At 54.4% G+C, this 27,805-nt stretch overlaps 1 protein-coding gene across 3 annotated transcripts; it reads right to left on the minus strand.

The window, feature by feature from the left end:
• Positions 1–18: 18 nt before the first annotated feature.
• Positions 19–19,226, minus strand: TVP23A (trans-golgi network vesicle protein 23 homolog A). 3 transcript variants are annotated; one of them, XM_079121616.1, is made up of 7 exons: positions 19,098–19,226; positions 18,728–18,807; positions 3,693–3,837; positions 3,092–3,181; positions 2,761–2,889; positions 1,406–1,534; positions 19–112 (listed from the first exon to the last, which is right to left on the minus strand). In XM_079121616.1, exons 1-7 carry the CDS (start codon positions 19,104–19,106, stop codon positions 80–82), a joined length of 615 nt encoding a protein of 204 aa, XP_078977742.1. In that variant the 5' UTR covers positions 19,107–19,226; the 3' UTR covers positions 19–79. The 3 variants fall into 3 exon arrangements, with proteins under 3 accessions (XP_078977742.1, XP_078977744.1, XP_078977743.1); XM_079121617.1 differs by lacking the exon at positions 19–112 and adding an exon at positions 267–946; XM_079121618.1 differs by lacking the exons at positions 18,728–18,807; positions 19,098–19,226 and adding an exon at positions 4,258–6,084.
• Between the last annotated feature and the right edge of the window lie 8,579 nt (positions 19,227–27,805).

Below are 27,805 nucleotides of genomic sequence, written 5' to 3' on the forward strand. Positions count from 1 at the left end.
CCCACGAGGCCTGCTTCCTGAAACAAGGGCTGGGGCCAGATGCGCTCTTCTGGAAGCCTGTTCCACCAGAGCCGCCTGTCTAAGCCATTTCCGCCTCTGACGACAAGTAAGCCTAGGAAGGAACCCGAGGGTGATGTCCACCGCAGGACAGTGGCGCCTTCCCGCCGTGAGGCTGGCAGGTGACGGCAGCACAGCCGCCTCAGGGTGCGCTGCAGCTGAGAGCTGTTGGGAATCCCTGGAAGGCGCCTCATCCCCACACCAGGCACGTGGTCTGTGTCCACCCTGTTGTGACGTGTGCAGTACAGCCAGTGATTTCCAGGGTCGCTCACAAACCACTCTCAGGATTTTTTGAGAGGCAGATGTAAACTCAGGGCTGTTCTGGAGATTTGAGGGTGAGACACGCAGGAACCGAGACCCAGGGGAAGGACAGATTCCAGTTTTTCTCACCACCCTGGGGCATCAAAGTGGAGGGCAGGCAAATCCCCTGTTCTTTCCGTCGGCTGTCCTCCTCCCTCTACTTCCTGCCTACTCGGGGGCTGGATTTGCATGTGTTCTGTGTGAGGAAGGTGGGACCCTCTGCAAAGCCCAGGGCAGACCCTGTGCACCGTCTGGCTCCAGCTACCCAGGGTGTGGACAGGAGCCCACCCGGACCTCAGGCACAGCAGGCAGGCTGCACCTCCCACGCTCCCAGGCCGCCAGCCTGCATCCACTTCTCACCTAGTGCTGGTGAAGCTGCCGCCCTGAAGGCCAGGCTTCTGAACCTCACCTGGGGAGGCTGTAAGGAGGGTCAGCCTCAGCTCTGTCCAACAGGTGAGCGGCCCGAGGCCACCTGAGGTCCTGGCATACAGCAGCAGCAGCCAAATGAGGATGGCTCAAACCATTTCAGCATGAGTCCTGTCAAACTTAAAAGACCCATCTATTCCTCACTTCTGGAAGTATCTGCTAACTAAAAACATGAAAGAAATTTCCAAGTCTGTCCTTAATTCTGTAGATTTTAAAAAGTCACTTAAAACTGAATGACTTGCAGGAGGACAGATGTACGATTACACCAGAGGAAGTCCCTCGAGCTGTCGGATCCAGAGATGCAGGGAATGGTGGGTGCCAGCGGCTGGCGGGCAGGGGACGGGGTGAGTATTCACGGGTACAGTGTTCGGTGGGGATGACTGCACAGGGCCAGCAGCGATGGCCATGCAGCGATGGCCACGCAGCATCACGTATGTACTTAATGCCCAGAACTCTGCATTTGGAGTGGTTACAGTGGCCAATTTTGTGTGTATTTTACCCCAGTTGGAGGCACCATTGGCAGGCGGGCTGTCGGGCCACAGGGACAGGCTGCTGGCCAGCAGGCCGCCTTCGCTCCGAGCATCTGGAAGGGGTGGTCCAGAGCGGGACCTCAGTAACTCACCGTCTGGAACACGGTCTGGGACAGGAAACTGGCCGTGACTTTGCTGATGTCATTCTCGCCTCCCATCTTGCAGAGGATGTAGCCGTAGAGGTTGGCGGCTTGGAGCGAAATCCCCGCAATCACGAGGGCCTGCACTCGTGAAGCAGAGGGAGCCCTGAGCCCAGGGCACTGTGCCTGCACCACCCACCTGGCCGACGGACCAGCCCTGCTGGACACCTCCCAGCCCGCAGCCTGAGGCCCAGGCCGTCGCTGTCCCGGTTCAGAGAGACCAAAGCCGCCCAGAGCCCACGTCCTCAACTCCACTGTTCACACACGGCGGTGGTCCTCGGCGTTAGACTAGCCACGTCTCCAGAATGGAGCGCAGAACTCTCGGGCTTATTCCTGCCTGGAAGGGCTCCCTGTCCGAGGCAGGGCGTCGTGTGAGGGTTTTTTGTTTTTTTAACAACTTCCTCTCAGCCAGACATGTGCTACACTCCTACAAACCCAGCTACCCAGGACTCTGAGGCAGGGGCATCCTGAGGTCAAGGCCAGCCTGGGCAACTTAGTGAGACCTTGTCTCAATAAAAGTGGGGGAGGGATGTAGCTCAGGTAGAGCAGGCCTGGGCTCAACCCCTAATGCTGGGGGAAAGGCTTTTTTGGACTTTCTGAGGACTGGGGATGAAGCTCAGGGGTCAGGCTTCTCACCCAGCATGCACAGAGCTCTGGGTTCCATTCCCAGCACTGCAAAAGAAAGAAAAGAAAAAGTTTCTTTCTCACCAGCATTACTCCTAAGAGCCAAAAGGCCATCAAAAACCAAGTGACCACCAACTGATGAACGGATAAAGAAAATGGTCTACCCATACTGTGGAATATTATTCAGCCACAAAAAGGAATGATGTACCGATACATGCTACCACTTTTTTTTTTTTTGTGGTGCTGGAGATTGAACCCAGGGCCTTGTGTATGCAAAGTAAGCAAGCACTCTACCAACTGAGCTATTTCCCCAACCCTGCACACTACCACTTGGACAAACTTTGAAAAGATGCTAAGCCCAAAGAAGCCAGTTACAAAGACCACATACTATATAATCCCTTTTCTATAAAATATCCTAGAATAGGCAGGTGCCAGGGGCTGGGCGGAAGGGGACATAGGCTAAAGGGTACAGAGTTTCTTTGGGGGTAAAAGAAATATCCTGAATTGAAGGTGGCAATGCCCGTATGACACCAAGCTACTGGACTGTCCACTTCCCATGGTCAGTGTGTTGGAGGTGACCATCCCTATAGTGCCATTACGATCTATCAATCAATGACAAGTAACGGACAGCCCCTCCTGCCACCACTGGTCTGTAGAGCCAGGAGGTGAAGTTGTTGCTTTACCAGCCACTTGAGCTTCAAGGAAAACAAGGTGCTGAAGAAGAACACGATCCAGATCATGGGGCAGATGATGAGGCCCAGCCAGAAGATGCGCGCCTCGGCCTCCGTGGCAGCCATGCCGCTCGGAGAAGCCTGTCGGGGACAAATCATGCAGCTTTCAGAACTGGTGAGGGCGCTGGCAAAGGCGCCCTGTGCTCTGGGGGCGCACATCACAGAGCGCTGGGGGCAGTGGATCCCGAGCAGGCCGGAACCGTGCACACCCGGACCCCGGGGGCACACCCGCGCTTGGCCCCGTGGCCCCTGGGTTCGCCCGCGCCTCCCATCTGGAGCACACCTTCCTGGCCTCAAAGACCCAGTGGCTCCTCCCGTCCTCGTCGATCTGGTTCCACCACCGAAGGCCCACCATGAGTCTTCCGGTCACATTCTGAGGAAAACAGGCCAGGGGACCGTCAGGCCAGGGCCGGTGTCACCACTGATGAATGAGAGCAAAGCTGGCGCTGGGAGTAGGGCACAAACGGCATCGGACGGCCCGGTTTTCAGAATGTGCGCCCGAGGTTCCCATCTCTGCGTGTGCTGTGAGAAGCGACAGCCCGGAGAGGACACACCCACACACGCGTAACACACACGCACACGCGTAACACACATGTAACACACACACACACATGCTCAGAACACCTCAGCTGCGTACTGTGCTGTGTGAATGTCACGGAAGTCCAAAGCCGCGTGGGGCTGTCGCCTCCTCGTGGGCATACGTGGGACGGTGTCAGCCAACACCCGGAAGCCATTTACTGAAACACCGAACGCATTTTTTCCTCTAATTGATTGCAAGTGACGTGGCCTCAGAATGCAGCCATTTAAACCCAAGAACCCCGGTCCCTTACACACAGGGGATGTCACCACTGGGCCAGAGCACATCGCCTGACCAGGGGCCTCACCTTCACAGACCAGAAATCGAAGGACAGCAGGAGCAGCACGGTGACGAAGCAGCCCACGAAGCTCTTGCTGAACCAGTCACAGCACACGTAGGTGACAATGGCGCTCACACGGAAAAACAGGTGGAAAAAGGTGGCCAGGGGGTGCCTAGGAGACAACCGGAAGGTGCTGTCACTGAGAGCCGTCACCGGCCTCCTGCACCGTCAAGCCACCGAGTGCCAGCGCCCCAGAGGGACGTCCTCCCTGACGCCTTGCAGGCCCAGCTCAGGACCCCACGACGCTCAGTCCCCAAAGAGTCATTGTGCCCCTGCCTGTGTTGGCCTCTCCCTTGAAGAATCCAGTACTTCCCCCAGGGTGACCCCAGCATCACCTGCCCTCTTCCAAACAAGGTCACCTGTGGAGCGAAACGTGACTGAGATCACTTGTCTTCCCTCGAAGCCTCGGGGACCAGTTCCCTAAAGGGAAGGTCGGGTTGTTCCTCCGCCCGGGCATCCCGTGTCATCGGGGAACAGGTGTTCCTGGACAGCGGAAAGGCTCAGGACACAGGGACGCAGGTCGGACCCGTACCTGTCACCAGGCATGATGGTGCTTGAAGGCTGGCATCCCATCTAGGGGAAGGTGGCTCTCGCCCCGCCGCCAACCGCCCAGAAGGCCGTGGAGCCGGGCAGCACTCGGCCACGCCGGTTGCTCCCTTGTTTACCCTGAGGTAAGTAGTTAAAAAGGGTCACCTATCTGTCTACAGCAGAAAAATGCCCGCGGGGCCGGGCAGGCGATAGTGGTGGGTGCCCCAGAGAGAAGACACTCATGGCTTCCTCCATGGTGACCCCATTTCCATAAGGCACACAGGAGGAGAGCAAAACGAGGATCAAGGAAGCTCCTGCGTAGGCCTGATGGCGCAGGGCAGCCAGAACACCACCTGGTGATGGGAGGGACAGGAGGCGACCTCAGCACCAGGCCTCCGTGCCGCGCAGAGCCGCAGCCGCCAGGCCCAACTGGTCCCCAGAAGCCAGAAATGCAGACTTGGGATGGGACTGGATGAAATGATGGTGTTACTTTAGTAAAACAGGGCCAGCCACGCCCCTCACTGGCCTGTGCGCTGTCACCGGCCACCTCTGGACTAGTCACCAGCTCAGGCGGAAGGCAGTGAGCAGAGGCCACGGCAGAGCCACAGGGGAAAGAGCCTGCTCCTCCGGGGCGCCAAGCCCAGGGTCCTGTGAACCCGGTGTCTGCTCCCGTGGCAGCGTCAGCTGGGACCGGAAGCTGAGGTCACAGAGACTTGGGCATCATTTACCCCTGATGCCCCAAGCGGGGGCGCAGGGCGGGGGCGCAGGGCGGGGGCCCAGCCCGGCAGATGCACCAGAACATTCTCTTCGGTGCCTTTCAGATTCTGGGCAGTCCTGGTGACCTACAGGAGAACGGGCCAGGAGGTGTTCCCCACATTTCAGAATCAGACACGATCACACGGCTGTTCTTCCCTCTGGAGATGGCCCACGTTCTCCCTCGACCGTGCCTACGTAACCCTCTAGGTCTCCGGGAAAAACAAAAACTTCCTGGAACATTCCAGAAGATAAGACTCAAAGTCTCTTGGATGCTTTTTGACTTAGACCTTACTGAGAATTTTTCATCTGTCTTAATACAGTTAGGTATTAACCGTCTTGCCCCTCAACCCTGAAGATAAATGAATTCTCTTCCAATGACTGGAAGTTCTTCAGGGTAGGGACCATCTCTAAGATACTCTTAAATATTTTAAATAATATCTGGCATTTAAGATTCTCTGCAAATATTTTTGCTGTGTTGAACCTTGTGATGGAGAAAATGAAGATCACTGGGAACATCCGTCTTCTTTGAAGAATAACATGGATGTAAAAGATGAAAAACAATATAGATGAAAAAATATATAAATACTTTAAAAAGATGTCTGAGGTGGATCCAAGCGTGCACTGACCCGGGGTGAAACCTGGAAGTTCACGCATTTGAATAAATCTCTATCCACCCACTTCCCCCCCCCCTTTTCCATTTTTTGGGGGGTGGGGGGACTGTAGTTTTCCTAAAATAAAATGCAAAAAGAATTCCAACTGTTGGAAGGTTCCACCTCCTTGGGTCTGGTGTACTGACCTCTTTATGACCTTTCCTCCTACTGGAAGCTGTCATTATTATTTTTTAAAGGTCCCCTGCAACAGGGTCCACAGGGCCGCATGTGCACTGCTTTCCCTGCCACCTCTACAGACCAGGGGCCCACACCTGCTGATCTCCACTGCTCAGGGCCACTGGCTTCGAGCCTGACACCTGGGAGTCACCCCAGGGGGCAGATGACCCTCCATTCCAAGATGCATGGGCGCTGGAATGCCAGGGTTCCAGCCCGAGCAGTTCCACGGCCTCCCCTACACCGCACAACCCCTCGACACCTCGGGCTCCCCTCCTGTAAAGTGGGGATACCTGTAGCAGCCGCGTCCTAGGACACAGAGGAGCTGGCGTGGAGGGGGCCCACGTGAAGTGCTCCGAAGCACACTGCTCACCAGCGGGTCCAGCGGGTCAGGGCCATCGCCTCAGCCCGAGCTTCACCAGAACGCTCCCACGGCCACGAACTCACACTGTGGAGATCCCCCTCTGACCACAACTTTCTCCATGCCTGAGGGGCCCACTTTCCATCTTTGCGGGGATCCCCCAAGACTGCCGGCCCCTCCATATTCCCCCAGACGAGCCTTCTTCCTGCTCACTTTTAACCGGGGCACTTTCCACTCAGCATCCAAAACCCCCCCTGCAAGTAGAAGGAACTGTCATCTCAAGAAGAGAAGACGGCACCAACGTGGAAAGGGGGAATGAGGTGACTCCGTTAAGTGTGGCCCAGGTGGAGAGGACCTTGCTGGGCTTCTGTCCAGTTTCCTCACAGTCCAGAGCCCTGGACATATGCCATCTTCCTCCTGGAAAAGCAGTAGTTTCTCAGCCTGGAATGAGAGTCAGCCAAGGTCTCGAGCTGTGCAACAGGACACAGAACTCAGATGTGGCGAGAGACCTCCACGTGATTTCCCCCCAGTACTGAGGATTGAACCCAGGGACGCTCTACCACCAAGCCCTTTTTATTTTTTACTTTGAAACATGTTCTCAGTTGCCTAGGCTGACCTCAAACTTGCGATCCTCTTGCCTCAGCCTCCTGAGTTGCTGGGATCACAGCTGAACATCACCATGCCCAGCCTCAACATCAATTTTACAAAGGAAAAGTACAGCTCTCTCCCAGGTTCAGCACACTATAACCAAGGCCCAAATTTGGCCCACTGCCTGTTTTTGTAAATAAAGTTTTATTGGAACACTCATTCTCTGGCTGGCAAAGCTGAAAATATATGCCCATAAAATGATGAGATTAGTTTCTACTCAAAACAAACCAAAATGAAGCAAATTACCACTACCCCCCACACCCCCTCAGGCACACAAAAATCCACCTTTAAAAGCTGTAATGTGGGAGCTGCCTGATGGGCAGAACTAACGGGTTGTGCTAGAACTCAGGACAGGGTTATCTCTGGGGGTGGAAGAGGCAGGAGATGACTGGGAAGGACACGGAGCCTCTGGGGGTGCTGGAGGCACATGTGTATGAACCACACTGAACCACTGACTTCACGATTAGTGTCCTTTAGTATGCTACACCTCATTTTTTTAAAAAAAGTGTTTCCTGTTGGAAGCCACTGACCAAAGACAAATCACTGCAAGTCACTATAAAAATTCTACACACACTAGAAACCAGCAGAGTCCTCAACATTTATTCAAATGAGCCCCAAACTTATGCCCACACAAAAAGCCACATATGAACATCTATAGCAGCTTTATTCATAATTGCCAAAACTCAGAGGAGCTTAGAAGCCCTTCAGTAGATAAATGGACAAACTGGGGGACATGGAACAATGGAATTGTCACCTGGAGACCCGCAGGAACCTCGCACACACCCTGCTAAGCCAGAGACGCCAATCTGAAGGCGGTGTGCTGGGCGATTCCAACTCTTCCCACAGGGTTGGAGATGGTAAAAAGATCAGTTGTCACCAGGGATTCTGAGGGGTGGGGAGAGGGAAAGGGGTGGAACATGGGATTTTTAGGCTGGTGACAACTCTCCTTGGGCTGCTTCAGTGGCAGATGTGCCCCGTTTGAATCCCACACAACGCACAACCTGAGGAGGGACCTAGGTGACCTGTGACTTAAGAGAACGTCTTAGCTCACAGTTGTTGCAGACGACCCAGGCTCATGCAAGACCCAAGTAACAGGGAAGTTGTGGGGTGGGGAGGGCTTTATGGGAATAGTACTTCCTGCTCAGTTTTTCTGTAAACTGCTCTTAAAAATAGAACTAATTATAATAAGGTGGACGGGCACGGGTGGGGTGGGGCCGTGTCTAGACAGAGTAAACCAGGTCAGGGGGCAACGTCGCATTCACTCCAATGAAGTGAAAACTGACAAGAGGGCCACCTGCAGACTGAGGGACCCACACCCACTTCCAGGAGCTTCTACGGCAGATTTAGTCTGGGTGGAAGGCTGATTCACCCTAACTTCAGTAGCAATGATCTAACAAATATCTTTAAAAGTTGTCCTTTATTTTTTGATTACTTTGAAAACCGCACTCTGGATTTTAAAACCGTCTGCAGCTTGAATTCCTCACTGAACGCTCGGTGTTTCGTTCTGTCCTGGCTGAGACCCTCGGGAGCACTCTGCTTCCCGGGGTGGCTCAGGTCAGGAAAGCCTTGTCTTCCCTTCCCAGTCTGCTTTGCTGCTAAGAGCAGCGGCCGGGGGGCTGGTTAGAATCTGTCTGGAATGATCCAGAAGCCGGGAGGGATGGGGTGAGGATGAGAGGGCTGCCCGGCACTGATAATGACCCAGCCAATGTCAGACTCATTGTTCTCTGCACGTTTATGTAAATTCAAATTAAAAAATAAAAAAGAAAGAAAAAGAATTGGAAGTGGCCTGGGCTTTGCACTGAGGCAAGACTTCTTCAGAGCCAACCAAGCCCCTGGTGGGATGGGGGCCGTATTCCGGCTCTTCTGTGGCCCGTATACGGTGGAAAACGGAAAAATTCAGACCTAAAGATCCCCAGTGGAGTAACTGGTCGTTTCAATAAGATGTTTGAGGAAAACTCCCAAATGCAGGTTCTTTCGCACAGTTCCTCTGCAAAGAAGAAAAAAGGGAACAAGAAAAGAAAAGGGCCACTCCTCCACGGGGCCCGAATGGCCGCCCTGCTCTGCCTGGGCAGCCGGGTCCTCGCGCCTGCTCCGATCCTGCTGGCCCACAGACCCCGGCAAGGCCGAGCCTCTTTAGGCCTCAGGTCACTCATCTGTGAAATGGCAGGACGACATTCGCAGCAGATGCCCGACGCTTCTGGGCTAAAATGCCTGTGCCAGGCCCAACCCGAGGGTCGCAAGGGGTCGTGGCTGAGGTCACTCTACTTGTGGCTGGACTCGTCGGGAGGGAGGACTTTTGAGACCCGAGGACAGAAAGCGGCTAGCGATGCTCTTCTTGGAAGTCTTTTGTTAGACCCATGATTTCCCCGCTGTTAAAAATGAACCGCGTGCTGCTATTTATTTCTCCAGCCCAGACGCCCCCTCGTGCTCGGTGCTTTCTCTGCTAAAGGTGGCGTGGCGCCCCGCTGGTGCCGGGAGGAGGGGGAGCCCCAGTCACCTGGCTGGGTCTGCTTCTCCTTCTCTAGAATGGTCCAGACGCAACACTGGCTTCACCGTCCCCCGCTCCCCTGCCTTGGGCCCACACCGGCAGGTTCCGGGCTGTTGGGACGTCCCAGGAGAGGCCGATGGCTCTGTGCTCAGTTTCTGCTCAAAGGTCAGCACAACAGAGGTTTGTGTGTGGAAGTGCCTGAAAGAGCAGACTTCCCTCTGGCGGCCACAGCCTTTCCCTCTTGTTTCTGTTCTTTATTTCTTTTTAAAGAGACACCCCGACTTTGGGGGCAGGTACGCCTGGCGTCAGAACGCCCTGCATCAGCCCAGGGGCCAAGTCAGCTGGCTCTGGATGCTCAGCCCAGATTGGGCCCTGAGTCAGGTCCTCACTTCCCAGCCCGGAATGCAGAAGAGCCAGCATCGCAGGTCTACCTGGGACGGGCACAACCCCAGTACAGCCCCTTCATGCACTCCCTGATGCCCTGGACCTCTGAACCCATCCTTTAGCCAAAGCTCCAGAGTTTTCCAAAGGCATGGGCCCAAAAAACCAAAAAAACAGGCATTCAAGCAGAACCCTGTACACAAACATGCACAGCAGCATTATGAACAGTCGCCGAGATGTGCCCATCAACGTCAGATGCCCATCAACGGATGAACAAAGTGGAGACACCTCAGATGCCCATCAATGGATGAACAGACAAGCAGAATGTGTTCTGTCCAAACAGCGGGGTGTTATTGTTCAGCGGGGAAAAAAGAACCAATATGACGCATGCTACAACTGAACAAGCTGGACGACCTGAAGGGAAGCGGACAGGCAGGTCCACTTCCATGGGTCCCCTGAGTAGTCAGAGGCACAGAGACAGAGGGCAGGAGAGAGGTCAGCAAGGCTGGTGGGCAGGGGTGGGAGCACTGTTTGAGGGGCTGCTTCCAAGATGGCGCCCTCACTCGGCAGTTGGCTGCGGGTCTCAGTTCTTGCCAGGTGGAGTTTCAATTTGGGAAGAAGAAGCTGTCCTGGACATGGAAGTGACGGTTGTGTAACAATGTGAATGTTCTTACTGCCACTGCAATTGTGGACTTAAAAATTCTACGTATATATATTTTACTACAATTAAAAATAAGGAAACAAGGAATGAAGTACTGATACATACATACCTCACCACCTCGGGGAGGCCCCAGACACAGTGGGCACTCAGTAGTCACCAGGCCCGTGCTCCTTCTTGGGTTGAGATCTATGAACAGAGCCTGTGAGATGGCCCCAGTGCCCCTTCCCTTCCAGTATTCATATCCGTGTGCAGTCCCCTCTTGCACTGCACCAGGGCTGGTCACCAGAGTGACTGACAGAATACATCAGAAGTGACATACAGATGAGATAGGTCATCAAAACAGCTCCCGTCTTAGTCACTCTGGCTCTCTCTCCTGTGCTTCTGGGTGCAGTCCAGCTGCCATGCTGTGAGCAGCCCTGTGGAGAGGCCCAACCGGCACGAACTGAGGCCTCCAGCCCACAGCCGAGTGAGGTGCCATCTTGGAAGCAGCTCCTCCCAACCCAGTTGAGCCTTTGTATGATGGCAGACTCAGCCAACCCCTAACTGCAAGCTCCTGAGACCCTGAGCCAGAGCCCCCAGCTAAGCTACTACAATTCCCGACCTTGAGGCCCACTGTGAGAGAACAAATGCTGATTTTCTGCAGAAGCCAAGTTGGGGCACAAGGGTCGCACAGTAATAGCTCACAACCATGGACGCTAATGTGGAAGAGACTGAACCCTGTCAGAGAAACAGGTGGTGAATGAGAGGCCCAGACTTGCCGGGGATGAGCCCCTGAGGTCAGCTGCAGTCACCCTCACTTTAGTAAAACAGGGACTCAGGGTTATTAACTGAGAAAGAGCAGAAGGGTCAAGGACTGACCTCCAGAAGCCTGTGGAGTTAGCGGCAGGCGGCACCTCAGAGAGGTATGAGCTGGGCTCTTGTTCCCGCCCTCCTCTGAGTGGAGTGATTTTTAGTTTTCTGCACTGCAGGCAGGAAATAGAATTCACCCATTTACGTGCCTTTTCGTCTGAAGCATTATTTGATTCTTCCAGAATCTGAGTAGGTTCTAAAGATATGAAATATCAGCTTGGGTCTGTCACCTGGTCCTGGGAGCTTCTGTTTCCTCATCTGCAAGATTGGGACAATCCTGTCCTTCCTCACGTGCTTATTTCTGACCATTTTAATGTTTCTGGAATGGGGATGCACCCGCTAATGGGTGCCAGTAGTTAACACGGTGTTTCTTTCCCACCCTTGCCTCCCAAGAGCCGTTGCTGAGTCACACACTTTAAAATGGTCCGGATCTTGGCCACAGGGCCATTGTTGGTGAAGCCTGGCTTAGAGGTTATGTGATAGGAAAACTGAGTGAAGTCATGCGAGTTCACTCAACACTCAATCCCTACCACAACCTGGCCTGTGGGAGTCCCCTTAAACTGGTTTCTGTATTCTTCTAGAACAGACTGTGACATTTTAAGAAGTATTCCTGTTTTCTAGAACAAAAGGATGTTCCAGATCCGGACTGACAAGTTGACATGTCAGCTCCGTGAGGGCGGAGACCCAGCCTGCCTAGTTTACTGTGCTCCCTTAACTACACCTGGCACACAAAGGCCCTGACTTTTGCATATTTAATGGAAATAAATGAACGAGAAAAGAATGAACCGGTGGTTCTTGAAGATGAGATTTGGGATGCCCCAACAATGTCTGGAGACACTTTTGGTGGTCACCTTCAGGGAGTGTCTACTGGTAGCTACTGGACAAGGACCAGCTGGTGCTAAATGTCCTACAATGCAAATCCATCCTCGATGATGGATGGCCCAGCCCTAAATGTCAGTTTAATCCCAGGATAAAGGAATGAGCGAACTAAATATTCCAGGTCCACATAAGTTGCTATCCAGAAGAAGCACCAAGGAATCAGGCCAAGGTCCCCTCCTTGTCCCTAAATGCTTTCCCGATTATGTGGGTCACAATTTAGCAGAAACTGTCCTTCAGTGATTTTATTGCTAGCAGAGTTTATGCAATCCAATTCATGTGAATAAGAAATATAAATATGAGGAAGTTGAGTTGTCATAGATGGAAGGAGTTAATTTCAAAATATGTAATGTCGTGCTCAGATCAAAGAGAACTGAAATTTATCTAGTTCCCTGATTCTGTGGGTTCTTTTCCTTGGTAATCGTGAACCTTCCTTAAAATTAAACATCAGCCCTTGGTGGGAACTGCTTATGTGACATGTCTTTATATTTTCTAAATAAATTTTGGAGGGCCAGGGACAACATGACTCTTTCCCCAAAGGCACAGGGGACAGAGGTCTTGGTGAAGGGTCCTCACTGAGCAAACAGATCTCCTGAATTAACAACAAGGAACCAAAATTATCATCCTGCTTAGCGTGTTGGAGCGTGCCCTGTGTGTGTGCTCCCTAGAGAGGGCTTGTGTTGATTTTTGAGGATGACTGTCACCAAGCTGTCACCTGCCCCCTCTCCTTCCTTGCCCTCCCCACCAGCTTCCCTGGGTCAATGTCACACATGGAGGCATTAGGAACACTCTGAGTTCCCTCAAATATAAATATAACTTATCCAAATTCAAATCCCAGACACAGAATAATCTAAATCAGCATTCTCGCCCAGGGTCAGTTCTACCATGAGGGATGTTAATGGAACCTGGAGATGCTTTGATCGCCAGGATTGGGGTATGGCTGCTCCTGAAATCAGTGGCAGAGGCCAAGGATGCTGTTAAATATGCTGCACTATTTGCCCCCATGATAAAGAGGTATCTGTCCCCAAGTGTCCACAGTGCCAAGGTGGAGAAACTGCTCAAAAAGCCGCGGCAATTCAACACTCTTCATCTGCACGGGAAAATCGGAAGTGCTCCCAGGCATCGTGGAAGACGGAAGCCCCACGTCTCCTGTCCCCAGAGCAAAGCTCGTCCCCAAAAAGCAGAAACAACCCAACACATCTGCCATGAACGAACAGAGAGAGGACCTGGAACAAAAGGGACACCCATGTGGTGGGATGTCATTTAGCCAGACAAGAACCAGATGCCGACTGCTACCAAAATATGGACCTCCTGAGTGCCACTGCAGAGTGACAATGCCACCTGTCAACGTCCCGCGCAAGGGGCCACCCAGAGAGCAAGAGGCACGGCTTCTGGGTGTGTCTCTGCAGATGTTTCCAGAAGGGACTGGCAGACTGAGAAAAGCACATCCTCGCTCCCCAGGGCAGGGGGGCCTCAAACACGCCATCGAGGGCACAAACGAACAGGCCGAGGAAGGGGGTGACTGCTACCCCCAGAGCTGGGGTCCGTCTCCACCCTCAGACATCAGGGCCCCCGCTCAGCCTTCGGTCACAGACCAGGACACACACAGACCAGGACACACACAGACCAGGACACACACAGTCCGGGCCTTCAGTTCAAGCGGGGACTTACTCCTGGCTCTCAAGCCTCCAGGCTTGGACTGGGACACACGAGCAGCTTCCCCGAGTCTCTAGCTTCGGGGAAGATCATGGGCCCCTCAGCCCCCATGAGCTCATAAGCAAACCTCTCACGATCCATCTCTTTATGTATACAAAATATACATTGTATGTAGCAATGTGTTAGTATAATGATTTTAATCTATAGTTATTATATGATAACACATCATAATAAAATAATATAAAACAAATACATAATAAAGGACAAATATAACAATAAATAAATACATTATTATGTACATAATATATATTTGGTATATGATATATGAATATGATAATCGTACTAATATTTTTATATATTGTTTTAATCATAATATATAATTAAGATAAACAGAATTTCTGATTTGTTCTCTTTCTCTGGAAAACCCTAAATAGCACAGACTTCATTTGAAGGAAATATCCAAAACAGGCAAATTCATAGGGTCAGAAAGCACAATGGTGGTTTCCAGGGCTTAGGGAAGGGGAAATGGGAAGTTCCTGCTTAACGGGTACAGGATTTCATTCCATTTGGAGGGATGAAGAACATTCTAGAACTAGGTAGTGGTGATAGTTGCACAATCATGAATATGACGAATACCACACTCTGATTAAAAAGGGTGAATTTACGATATATGGATCGTATTTCAATCAGGCATACACGAATACGACACCAAAATACAGCCAACCAAAGAGAAGACAGACACATGGAACCACATCTCACTTAAAAGCGCATGTCCGTCAAAGGCCAAAAGCCCCAGAGCGAACAGGCAACCTCTGGAAGGGGGGAAAATCTGCAAATAACTTATCTGATGAGGGGTTAACGACTAGAATGTATAAAGAACTCAACAGCAAAAGATAAAATAATCTCATTAAAAGACGGGCCAAAGACTTGGGTAGACATTTCTCCAAAGACAGTTCACAAATGAGCACCAGGTATGAAGCAATGCCACACAGCTGCGCATCACCAGCCACCAGGGAAATGCCAGTCTAAACCACAGTGAGACACCGCACAGACCAAAACCCAGAGGATAAAAAGTGTCAGCAGGGACGTGGGGGAATTAGAACGTTATACGCCGCTGACAGGTCGTAAAATGATACAACTGCCGTGGGTTCCTCCCAGAATTAAAATAGAACCAGCATACAACCTGGCAACCTCATTTCTGGGTACATAACCAAAAGAACCCAAGGCAGAGTCTATGAATGGCTAACAAAACCCACCACGTGCAAACAAAGAGATATTATTTAGCCTTTGAAGGAAAGAAAATTCCCAGAGATGCTACAAAATGGCTGAGACATTACGCTACGTCCCACAAGCTAGTCTCAAGGACTAATACGGTGGGATTCCACTTTCATGAGGTGACTGCGGTAGTCAAATTCTCAGAGGCAGCCAGGAATGGGGCCAGGGCAGGAGCGGGAAAAGGAGAGTCATTTAATGGGTGCAGAGGTTCTGCTTTGCAAGATAAAAATAATTCTGTTCCCCAGCAATGCAAGATACCTACCACTACCGACCTGCACAACTAAACTTCATCGAGATGGTAAATATTTTGTTGTGTGGGTTTTTTTAAAATCACAGTAAAAAAGTAAAAACAAAACAAAAGAAAAAGAAATAAAATCCCCACTGGGGGGAAACGCTGGTGGCATGGCTGACATTTCTTCTACCTGCCCAGCTGTGCTGCAGAATCACATCCTCTCCGGATCCCCAGGGAGCCCCCAGCACAGCGCTGCACCTCCCTGACCTGGACCCAGGACGGAGAAGCAGGGACCACAGCTCGGTCTCCAGGGCTCAGCCCAGCACCTGCCACACACTTACTGAATAAATTCTAGAGCAACCACGTGAGGAGGTCAGGCTGGTACAATTGTCCCTATTTGACTAACAGGTCAATGGAGTCCCAGTGAGGCAACATGACCTGTCCCAAATCACGAAGTCCACAGGTGGTGAGGGAAGAGTGGACTAGTTATTCCCGACTCTGATTTTGGGCTCCAGCGTCAACCTGGCATTCATTTCAACAGGAATCTGCAAATCATGATTCTCGCTCTATCCTAGCGATTCTTAATTTTCTTGGAACATGGATCCACTTGCTATTCCAATTAAAGTTCGAATCTTTTTCCTAAAATGACACACACTTAAAACTTAGGTAATAGTTTTCAAAGGGTTCCGGGACCCCTGAGGCGCACCCAGAGACCTCAGTTAAGTTTCGGTCTACTGTCTGGCTGTTTTCAAGATTTCCTGCATATAAGAATCAACTGGGGGAGCTCTTTATAATGTATGTCCTAGGCCCCAGCCCTGGGAATCTGGCCATCAGTCCCGGGCCAGGACGTGGGCATGAGCTGGGCCCCAGGGAATTCTGGGTTGGTGGCTCAGACACACAGAGGTGAGGCTGCCTCCCAGACCTCTGACTTAGGCCTCCTCGAGCACCTGTCTTCTCTGCCCAGCTGCCACTGAGGCTGGCTACTAGAATGTTCCACCACAACCTAACAGGGACCACTCGGGGGTCAGCACCTCTGTCCCATCCATGTTTTTTCACCTGGGTCACCAGACCAGAAGCCCAAGGGTCACCCTCGACTCTCCCATCCCACCCCACATCTTGACCAAGGCAGGCTGATTCTCCTTCCCGGGTCCTCTGGGCCTCTTCTTTCCATCGCCCCTATGGGAGCCCTGGCCCAAGCTCCCAGCTGTGCGCCCTGCTCCCATCTGCCCCACAGTTGGTCCATCCTGCAGGCCTGACCACACTGCTGCCCGGCCCACAACCATTCTGTGATGACTGAGCTGGAGAACCGCACCATCCAAAATGGCAGCCAGGTGTGGCAGATTACATCTAAACTAATTAAAGTGAAATAAGATCAAGTGTCACACAGGGCACATTTTCAATGCTCAAGAGCATTGAAACCAAGGTGGCCCCCATACCAGAGAGTGCAAAGAGACCACATCCCAATCCTCACAGAAAGTTCCAGTGGACAGAGAAACTCTAGAATTTGTTTTATCGGCCTGTAGGGATCTGGACCCAGCCTCTGCTCGGGCCACTCCCCGGTATCTCTGGTCTTGAGCCACAGTAAACACCTTTATCACCCCAAACCCACAGTCTCACCTCCAGGCTGTGCATGGGACAGTCTTCTTCCCAACGCACTGAATGGCCCCCAACCTTCAGGTCCCAGCTCAGCTGTTAGCACCTCCCCTGATCAGGCTAAAGGCCCAACTTTCTGCTTACAGCAGCCTTTGAAGCACTGAGTCGGAGCAGCCGGTGTGTCTACACCCTGCCCCACACCACGGTTCTCAGCCACAGGCGGGTTTGCCCCAGAGGACACTAGGTCATGTCCGGAGACTTTACTGGATGCTACTGGATCTGGTGAGTAGAGGCCAGAGATGCTGCTAAACGTCCTACACTGCCCAGGACAACTTCCAAGACCAAGAAGTATCTGGCCCCAAGTGACAGGTATGTTGAGATCAAGCAACCCTGCCCCAAACTTACCAGCTCAGTAAGGCAGGGCCCTGTCCTGTAAGCTGCCTCCCTCCAGCCACCAACCCAGCCAGGCACAGAGGAGATGCTCACCAGAAACAGAACACATGAGTTTAGAGGTCCTGTAAGTTTCTTTACCTAGAATTCCAGTTCTCTTAGTGCCATTCCTTAAAGACAATCGCTGGTCATTACAGTCAGATGAATAACAGGCCCCCCAAATGCGTAGGTCCTAATCTCCGGAACGTTACCTTATATGGCAAAAGGCACTGTGAACCTGATTTAGTTAGAGATCTTGAGAGGATTCTAGATCATCCTGGCGGGTCTGGAATGCCATCAGTACTGTTAGGAGAGAGGCACCGGGAGACCACATGCACTCACGGAGGAGAAGGTGGGACGGAGGAATGCCCAAAGACACCCGAAGCTGGAAAAGGCAAGGAGTGGGTTTTCCCCAGTGCCTCCGAAGCGGGTCGGACCCCGCCGACACCTTGGTTTCAGCCCAGTAAAACTTGCATGGGACCTCTGGCTGCCAGAGCTGTAGGAGAATGCACTTCTGTTGTTTTAAGTCAACATGTTTATGAGAATTTGTTACAGTGACTACAGGAAACTAATAGAGTCTATTCTATTCTGTGGGTTATTGGATTTGAATCAGAGAATTTGATGTAAGAATTTTTTTTAAAAGAAATGGTATTGGGCATGAGGGTGCAGTTCAGTGATAGAGCACCTCCTAGCATGCATAAAGCCCTGGGTTCAATCTCCAGCACTGCAAAAAATAAAAAAATAATAATAATAAAGAAGAAGAATGGCATTTAGGTAGCAGGGCTCCTAGCCTCTTAGTTGTGAATATTTCTAGATGCAGCAGGTGCTTGGCTATGAGCGACCATATTAATGGGTCACTTCCCCTGCCTTGGTCCTACTGCCTCTGGGATGCAGAAGATCTCAGGCAGGTAGGCCTGTGACCTGGCCCAGGACAAGTCTGTCTGGCCAGAGCTGATCAGGGATTAGAAGAAAACTTCAAGCCCTTCTCCCTGGGGCAGTTTCCTGCTCATCAGCTCCCCTCTCGCACTGCCCTGAGGCCTCAGTACTCTTTCCCTGACCTTCTGACACAGCCTCTGGGCCTTTGCCCTCTCTGTTCCTTCCACACGGAACCCTGTTCCTCCAGAGTTTTCTGTGGTTGGCTGCTACTCTTCATCCAGGTCTCAGCCCAAAGGTCACCTCCTCGGAAGCCTTCCTGGTTACTTTTATAGCATCCTTTTGATCTTCTTCCTAATCCTCTCGCACCCCATAATTAAGTCTGCCTGTTCAATGTCGCATCACCCCCTCCCAGACTGCCGGCCCCAGGAGGTCAGGGAGTCTCATCTGCCCAGAGGTAAGTCCGGGCACACAGTAGGTTCCAGCATATTTGGAATGGATGGATGGATGGGTGGGTGAATGAAAGACTTTGCAGCTTGGGAGACTGCTTGCCCAGAGCCCAGCCCCAATACCTGATCTTGGCTTTCCGAAAGGCCAACTCCTCTTCATTGCCGAAGTCCAGGGACACATCTTCAGTATCATCCACCAGGGCCTGGGGACATTAGGGGCAGATGGATGACAGGCCCCGCGGCCGGCACGCCTGCGCCCCTACCACCGCCGGTTCCGCGCTCCTGGGCTGATCTCTGCGCCCCCGTGGGTTCCCCAGTGTCTCCGCGGAGATGCGAGGCCTTCTTCAGGCTCTGTTCACTGGGACCCAGCGCAGCCCGGGGCGCTGGGGCGCGGGCATCCCTGCTCCTCCGGCCTCTGCCTGCGCTCCCGCAGGCTCCTCCCGCGCTGGCCGTCCCCGTCCCCGTCCCTGCCGCAGCACCTCTGCGGCCCTACCTGCTTCATCTTCCCGGTGCACGCTGCCTAGGATCCAGCTCCACCCGTCGCCACTGAAGGTCTCGGCGGCCCGCCGGCTTTCAGCCTCGGGAGCGCGCACAGGGCTGGGAGCCTGGGGGGCTGGCCTGGGAAGCCGGCGCGCGCGAGGCCCAGAGCGCAGTCGCAGGCTGGGAAGGGGCTCGTTCCCGGGCTGGGCGGGGAGGGTCCTGGCCATAAGGGAACGCGCCCCAGCCCGGGAGCGCAGGGGCCAGGGCGGTGGGCCCCGGGAGGGGACAGGTCTGGGGGACCTAGGACAGGGATCCAGGGAGGAGTAGTGGGGGTGGGCAAGGAAATGTTGGGGACGTTTCAGAATGAGTGACAAGGAAATGAATGAACATCAGAGTCTGGCAGCCCATCCAAGGGCTGGGAGAGGATCAATGTTTGCCAGAGGCCTTATGAAAAGCATTCCCAGGCCTGGCCCCGGGGATCCGGGTCGATGGCTTGGAGCGGCCCTGGAATCTGCCAATTCACAGGTGACACCGCTGCAGCCTTGGCTCGGCACAGGCAGTGAGAACACAGCACTGTGCACCGTGTCTGGGGCGGGGGTGGAGACCCCCAAACAGTGAGCGCAAAATGGCTAATGAATGAGCATTTCCCAGGAAAGGTTTATCATCTGAGGGTCTTTCCTGGCCCAGGACAGTTCTCCTTATGCAAGCCCTCCCCCTCCTGCCCTCCCACTACCAAGAGACACACGCTAAGGCCACAGCCCTACCTTTCCCCTCTGCTTGGGGTCATAGTCCCCCCACCACACACACACACACACACACACAGGCCCCCAAGGCTGCAGGGCCACAAGCAATTGACGCAGTTCATTGCTGGCAGGGAGTGGGTGGGTGGGTAGGTGGAGTCCTCTGATCCCTGGGCTGGACCTGGGCTTTCCAACTGATGTCCACCGCATTCCTTAAGCTGACCTTCAGCCAGCCGGCCAGGTGTGTGGAGGGAGGGAGCTTCCTCCTGAGGATCAAGGCCGGCCTCAGGAGCCAGGTCCCTCTAAAAGTATTTCCCAAACCATGTTGTAATTCTGGTAGCTTCTAAATGCCCCACCACTCGGGTGACCCCAGAGACCACCTAAGCCAGGCTCTGCGGGGGTGTTTCCAAAGCTCCCAGGTGTTGGTAGCCGGGTGAAGAACCGGTGCGTCCTGCGAACACTTGCCACCCTGCAGTGTGAACTCAAAGGCGGCAGGGTCTCCTGGGCGTGGGTGCTGGCTAGGGTCTGTGGGGGCCGGCTGCAGATCTCAGCAGCACCCTGGAGCTGTGAGGTCCTAAGACCTCTAGGGCCTGGTTCTCTAGAACGTCGTATTGACTCTTCCTGCCAAAGCTGGCTCCAGCGCGCACGTGTCAGACAGAGAAACCGGTCTCTGCTGGGCCCCCGGGGCCTAGGCCGGGATGTGGGGGAAGAAGTGTTCACAGTGGGGGGGGGGGGGCAGGTGGAGGGGAGAAGCCGTTGGAGAACATTTAGGGGCTTTTCCTCTGACCCTGCAAATCACCAGCTGCCAGAGTCTGTTGAGTTGGGGTGGGGAGGTGGGAAAACCCCCTTGGAAGCCCCATTTGGGGCCAACTGACATTCTCAGCCATGAGGTTGGGGATACCTCAGAAACAGCCACAGTACTTGCCATCCAAGATAACCCTGCAAACGCAGGGTTATCACCCCCGCTCCCCACGCCCCAGAACCTGGCCAAGGGCTGAGGATGCAGAGACTGGGGTGCAGCCTCTGCACAGGAAATCCATCACTGGGTCTCATACTGGTGACAGGGGCCTCACCTGCTAGAAGGTAGAGTTTAGGGCCCTGCTCAGGCCTTTCTGGATCTCCAGGGTGGGGCTTGGGAATCTGCTTTTCATAGGCACCCTGGGAAATGCGGGGGACGGGGGTAGACTTCTGACGCGGTCCTCTCCTCGGGCTATGCGGCCCTCAGCCCTGAAAGCTTCGCGGGGGAGCTTCCAAGCACGGCCCCATCTCTGACCCCCTTCCGTCCTTGGAGCCTGAACAACCCAAGGGGGAGGCCCCAGGTATAGGCAGCACTGCCTCTGATGACCCCGGTCGCCCTCTGAAGGGTGCACACCCAGCCTGGAACATGCGGGGCACCTCGGGCAGGGACACCATCTCTTGACCCTTGGAGCTTCCTCCCCTGGGTCTGTGTTCTCAGGGTGGCGGGCTCGAGTTGGGGAACCTACCTGAAGCCGAGGCCACCTGCCTGGTGTGCTGAGCGTGCCGCTCCAGCCCTCCCTGGGGCAGCTGGCCTGACAGCAGGCAACTTGGCATAAGAGGTCACTGTGACTTCAAGGGAGCTGGGTGCACGGGAAGGCCGGGACTTCACCGCAAACCGCTGAAGGCCTCGTGGGATGCGGCCCAGAGGCCAGGAGGTGTCCCAGCACACCAGGCCCTTCTCGTGGGCAGTCTTCAATTTCCACCTGGATCGAGCAGGGCCCTCCACACTCTGCAGCCAGAGCTGTCCTCCAGCCTGTGCAGAGGTGCCGGGAGGAAACCCAGGACTGTCCTCTTCCAGCAGGTGGATGCCTAACTCCCTTGTGGGGCCCAGGAGACTGCATCGCAGGATTGTGGCCAGTTCTGGACTCTCATCAGGACACAATGGCCAGATTCTGCCCATTCTCAAAACACACCATGGTCTTGCCTTCCCCAGGGCCTTTGCACATGCTGCCTTCCTCCCACCACATAGTCACAGGGCTAAAAATGTAGAGGCTCTGAGTAGCATTTCCTGACCTTCCCCCCAACATGCACTGACCACCATCAAAGCTCTTTCTACTCCAAGTTCTTGAGAGACACATTGTTCTTAACTCTTTTATTTTTCTCCTGCACTTGGTCCATCTTTATCCTCTTTTCACTGAAATATCAGCTTAGCCAGGGGAGGATGCTGTGCAAAAATAAATCTTGACAGAGCAGGGCTCTCTTGCTGAGAGGGCAACCCTCTCTAGGGACAATGCAAAGCCGTGGCCAGCTGCCAGGCGGGCAGATCTTAGGGGCCGGCAGGATCTTAGGAGCGCCGCCGCGGGGCGCAGGGCTCAGAGCGAGGAGTGGCTCTGGCCTTGGCCTGGCAGATCTGGGGTGCTGCCTCCATCCTGCCTGGTGGGGGCGGGTGCAGCCTCTTCCAGCCCCACTGTGCCCTGGTCCTTAACCCTCAGTGCCGCCGGCCCTTCACTGGCAGGAAAAATCCTCCAAGTGACTTGGAGGCTGGTCTGCAAAGAGCTTATCTGTCCTGTGACGGTTTGACCTGCTGCAATGTCCCAGTGGTCCACACTCCCTGGCAGGGTCGTGTGAGGCTCAGCCGGGGTGCACGCAGGGGGGTCGCGCTTGGAATGCCGTGTGGCAGCTGCCATTCCTGTCCCCCTGCTGCCTCTCCTTGCTGCCCCCTCACTGAGACCTCCCTTCCTTGACTCCGGGCAGCTTCCTGTTTGGGTCTCCTTCCTCTGGTGGGACACTCCTCAGAGAGGGGAAATTCCAGGCCAGGCCAGAGGACAAACGGACAGCCAAGCTTTGATGCAGCCGCCTGCCCTCCTCTCACCAGGGCTGTGAGGGAAAGAGCCAGAAAACAGGCCAGAGAAAGCCTCTCCTCACTCAAGAGCTGGGACAAGGGCAGAGACAGGTCAACAGAGCCTGCTCTGCAGGCAGCTGGGAGAGTGGGCGGTGGCCGTTACCCAACAGGAGGGTGCTTCTTGGACCTCTGGAAGTCCCTCCACGGTCACGCGCTGAGAGAAGTGTAAAGTTGGTGGCCTCTCCCTCAGTAGCTGGAGGTCCAGTTGGGTTGCTCCATCACCAGAGCCCACAGGCCATGCCTAGTCAGGGCCTACCAACCTTTCCTGTTTCACCATTTGACTCACCATGTCCTGAGAACACCAGCCGGATTGAGATTTCCAGAAACTTCCAAACCCCTTCCTACCACAGGACCTTTGCACCTACTGTTTCCTGCCAGAATATCCTTCCCCTCCTGATTCTGTCAGACTGAAAATATGAAGTGGGGCAGGTAAATTCTTCGTCCCTTTCTAGATTCCAGGATCTAGATCAAGGCCTGACATATTTGTTTCCTTTCTAGCTCTTTCCATGACCTTTAATTCTCTCTCTTTTTTCTTTTATTGGTTTGACCACCTTTCTCCTCCCCATGCTCCTATTAGAGAATCATCCGTACAAGAGCAGGTGCCCTTCTGTCCTCTGAGCCAGCGCCTGGTACACATAGGCATGGCCCAAGGGTGAGTGAACAGAGCTGAACCACCCCAGGGGAGGCGCCAGCGGCAGATCTGCCGGCTGCAGAGGAGGACCTCCCAGCTGAGGGTGGAGGGAGGTGGGGGTCTCCCCCAGGTCTTCTGACTCCCGTCCTCTCGGACACGTGTGTGCACGCGCACACACTGTGTGCCGGCTCCCTGACCCCACGCCCTCTCCAGTGCCCTGCTCTGCATGTCAAGCAAAGCCTCCAGGTTCAGAGCCCAGGGCCCCCAGGGAACACCCAGGACCAACCCTCCTCGGCTGGGCTCCGCGAGGAGGCCGCGGGGCTGTGCTGTGCTCTGGAAGGAGGAGCCCAGGAGAGGCCTGGCCGTCTGCCCTGGCAGGTCTGCGAGCCAGCAGCCAGGGAGCCACCGCTTACGGGAAATGCTCCGCTGAGGAGAAAGGGCGCAGGCTGGCCTTGTGGCCCGTGGCCTGGCGCTGGCCTGCGTCCAGATTGGGTGAGGAAGCCTGTTGTGCTCTCTGGGAGCGGCCCTCAGTTCCTCCCCAAGACACCATCTCCCCCTCCCTCCCTACCAAGGAGCAAAACACAACAAAACACAGTCATTTGTGAAGCATGTTGTTGTGGCTGGAGAGGCAGCCGGTGCCAGCCAGCGCGCTGGGGTTTGCAGCTGGATCTGCCGTTTATTGGCTGGGAGATCTTGGACAAGTTACTTGACCTCTCTGAGCCTCTGTTTCCTGTGTGTGAAACGAGAACAAGGGTTCCTGCCTCTGGGGCTTGGGCTGGTTGAAGTGCTCAGAATGGAGACTGCACTGAGCACACGTTCGCTAGAGAGTGATCATGTCTGTCTTCCTCTCATCTCAGTGGGAGGCGAGGGGAGGCGAGGGATGCCGCTGTGCAGACCAGGAGGCTCGACGTTTCTGGAAGCAGGAGTGCACAGCTAGCCGGCGAGTCCATCCCAGGTCTGCTTCTGCTCACAGCTCTCCTGTCACACAGGCTGGGGCGTGTGGACCCCCCAGGTGACTTGGCCAAGTGCCAGCCCAAGGCCAACTCTGGTCTCCAGACACGTTTGGGTTGGACCCAGAAAGTCTAAACAGATGAGTAAATGCCAACAACAAAAGCGAGGGGGCAAATGGACTTAGTTATCAGCACTTAAAAGCCAGGTGTCACGGTTTGTGCGCTCCACGTTCTGCCCCGCGTCCCCGTGAGGGACCTGCAGACGCCCACTCGCCCCACACGGCCACCAGGCTCCTCGTTCTCCTCGGCTGGCCCTGGCGAGTTTGCCACTGCTCCTTCAATCCCCCTGTTCGGGGCTGGGGTATAGGCCAGGGTAGAGCCTATGCCCCGGCCCAGGGTTTGATCCCGGCCCTGCAAAAACGAGAAACAGGACAGACGCCTCGGTTGCAGACGGGGCGCCCCAGAGGCAAACTCTGGGGAGGGGAAGGGGGAGTGCAGGCCATGACATCAGGCTGAGTCCACCAAGGGGTCTGTTTCCTAGAGCTGCTGTGAGAAAAGCACCACCAGTCAAGAGGCTGGAAACCCCGAGGCGCCATCTCAGCACTTGGAGTCCAGATCAAGGTGCGGCAGGGCAGGGCGGCCCTGAACAGGTCCCGGGCCCCCTCCTGGCCTCTGGACGTCCGGGCTCACAGCAGCCTGGTGCTCTTCCCGTGGCCTCGTCCCTGTGCTCAGAGTTCCCTTTATTGCGACAGCAGGAACCCTGTCGGAGGGGCCGCCTGCTCCTGGATGGCCTGGCTCAGCTGCTCGACCTCCGAGAGCCCTGGGTGAACCGGCTGGCCCCTGAAGGCCCCGCGATCAGGACTGCAGCTACCAGCGGGGCTGGGCTTGGCACCGTCCAGGCCCCGGGGGAAGGTACCCGGGCTCACCCCACAGGGGCCATCTCCAAGCAAGGCCCAGAAGCCAGGCGGTCATGCTCTGCCTCCCATCAGCCACTGGGTGAGGGCCACCGCCCGGCAGGGACGCCAATTCCCAGGCTCTTCTGGCTCTGGGCACAGGCAGGTGATTGGAGTTCCCACATCGAGGTTGGTGTTGGGCCAAGGGAGCAGCTGCTGCTGGGAATGAAGTCCGCGCCCCTGGTGCCTGGGGTTGGCCCAGAGGGCCAGGGCCGGGCACCCACCCATAGCCGTGCAGACGCACCGGAGAGGGGCTTTGCCCACGTCAGCCGCCCACTCACTCGGCACGGTGGCCCTAAATGCCTGCCTTTCTCTCCCTTCAGGTCATGGCAGCTGGGAGAAGAGCGGGCAAAGCCCCTGCTCCAGTCCCAGTATGGGCCCCAAAAGCCCAAGTTCAACACGAGTGGTGGTTGGAGGTGGGACCTTTGGGAGGTGGCTCGGACCAGTGAGGTCTTGAGAGTGGGGTCCCCATGATGACATTGGTGGCATCATGAGAAGAGAGGCCCACCCTGCTCCGTCTGGCCCCGTTCTGATGTAACAGGAAGGCTCTCACAGATGGCTGGACACAAGATACTGGCACTGTGCTCTTGGACTTCCCAACCTCCAGAATCAGGAGTCAAAGACATTTCAATTCTTTATGAAGCATCTGGCCTCCTGCATCTTGTTCTAGAGACAGAAAACGGACTGCATCCACCCCATGCAGTGCACCTGACCCAGCTGGCAATCAAGGACTGTCCTCAGACGGAGGTGGGCAGAGCCTGCATGCCAGTGAGTCTTAACTGATTTACAGAGGGACCAGGGACTCCCTGAAAGCAAAAGGTCCCCCAGCTCAGGGACCCTTCACTGTTGGTACTCTGAGACCCTCAAGCACGATCAGGAAGTGGGGCCTCCGTGTGCAGCCAGGGGCACCAAAAATGATGCTAATGGTGGTGGAACGAGGGTCAGAGTGGAGGGCTCGGCTCGGCAGGAAACCTAGGCCGAGGGGCAGCGCTCCCTTCTCCAGACACCTTGGCACTCTGTGCAGAGGACCTGGGGAGCGAGACCCCAGCCTGGCTAGCAACGCCACCTGGGACAGCTGTGCCCTGCCCAGCAGCATCCATGGAACGCCCGGTCCTGTGCTCTGCAGCGGCACAGTCTGAACCCTCAACTCTAAACCTGCCAGCAGCTCAGGGTGGCCGAGGCCAGCAGAAGAGAGGAATGGACCAAAGCTTGATGTGCTGGGGAAAAGCTCAATGGGCACCCGTGTTTCCAGGCCCACTGGTGACAGGCCACCACCATGACACACACACAGCGATCGAGAGCCACGACTCCTGGAATGGACAACCTGGGCTCAGATCTGGGCCTGCTGCAGCTCCGAGAATATGAGTTGGCCTTGCGGCTGCAGCAAACAGACCTTTCATTTCCTAACAATAGAAATGTCTCTCTGGCCCACCTCATAGCCCTGGGTTAGCATTCCGTTTGCCAGGACTAGGATTCTCTGCTTGGAAAGATTCTGGCATTTTCCACCTAATGGCTGCTACCTTCCACATCCAGGAAGTGGAAGAAGAGCCTATGGGGGAGATAGATCTGCCCTCTTGTAGGACCCAGAAGTACCACAGACGCCACTGGAGAGAACTTGGTCACGTGACCACGGCCAAAGACAGGGGATGATGGGAAGTGTAGTCCGGTCCTGTGCTTGACTACAATCCTTTCTAAAATTTTTATTTTTGCTAGCCATTATTATTCATGCTTATGAATTACACTTGATAATTCAGTACGTGTCTATAAGGTACAATGACCAAGCCAGGTGACCAGCACTTGTATCTCTTTAGACATCATCATTTCTTAAGTTGGGAAATTTGGATCTCCTCTCTGGTTATTTTGAAGTGTAGAACGTGACTGTGCTCCTCTGTCTGCATCTTAGCATCCGTCACTCAACTTCCTCTCTCCCTTGTCCCCGTTCACCATCCTGGCCTCTAGTGACCACAACTCCACTCTGTATTTTTTAGCTTCCACAGGTGAGAGGGAGCGTGGGGTACTGGCCTCTCTGTTCCTGGCTTATTTCACTTAACACCATGTCCTCCGGTTCTGTCCATGTTCCTGCCGATGACAGGTCTTCTTTCTTTGTCCTGGCTGAACTGTATTCCGCTGTGTGCACACACCACACTTTGCCCATTCATTCGTTGATGGACAACATGGTGGGTTCTGTATCTTGGCTCTACAATCCTATTTTTAAGATGGATGTCAGTGCCTCCCTGTCAGTGTCTTCCACAAAGTGAATTCATATCCCCGGGGTTCTGTCTCCTCAGCTCTCAAATGCGAATGGAGACTGTCCTTCCCCTTATAAAGCGCTCACTACAGAGCCTGGCAGATGGCAAACCCTTGATAAGTGGGTATCCCATGTCCCCGAATCTCTGTAGCCACCCTCGGGATTTGGGGGTGTCCTGGAGGAAGAGACCCTGAATAAGACTAGACCTCCTGGCAGCCAAGCAGACAGGATCTGAGAACATTGGGCTCTGGGACATTAACCAAAACGTGACCACACTTGGATTCCATCCAGGGACACCCACGCTCCTGCAGCTACCCAGACCCTCCAGTCCAGTTCGAC

The sequence above is a fragment of the Sciurus vulgaris genome, assembly GCF_902686455.1.
Source record: "Sciurus vulgaris genome assembly, chromosome: 18".
In the NCBI taxonomy this organism is placed as follows: Eukaryota; Metazoa; Chordata; class Mammalia; order Rodentia; family Sciuridae; genus Sciurus; species Sciurus vulgaris.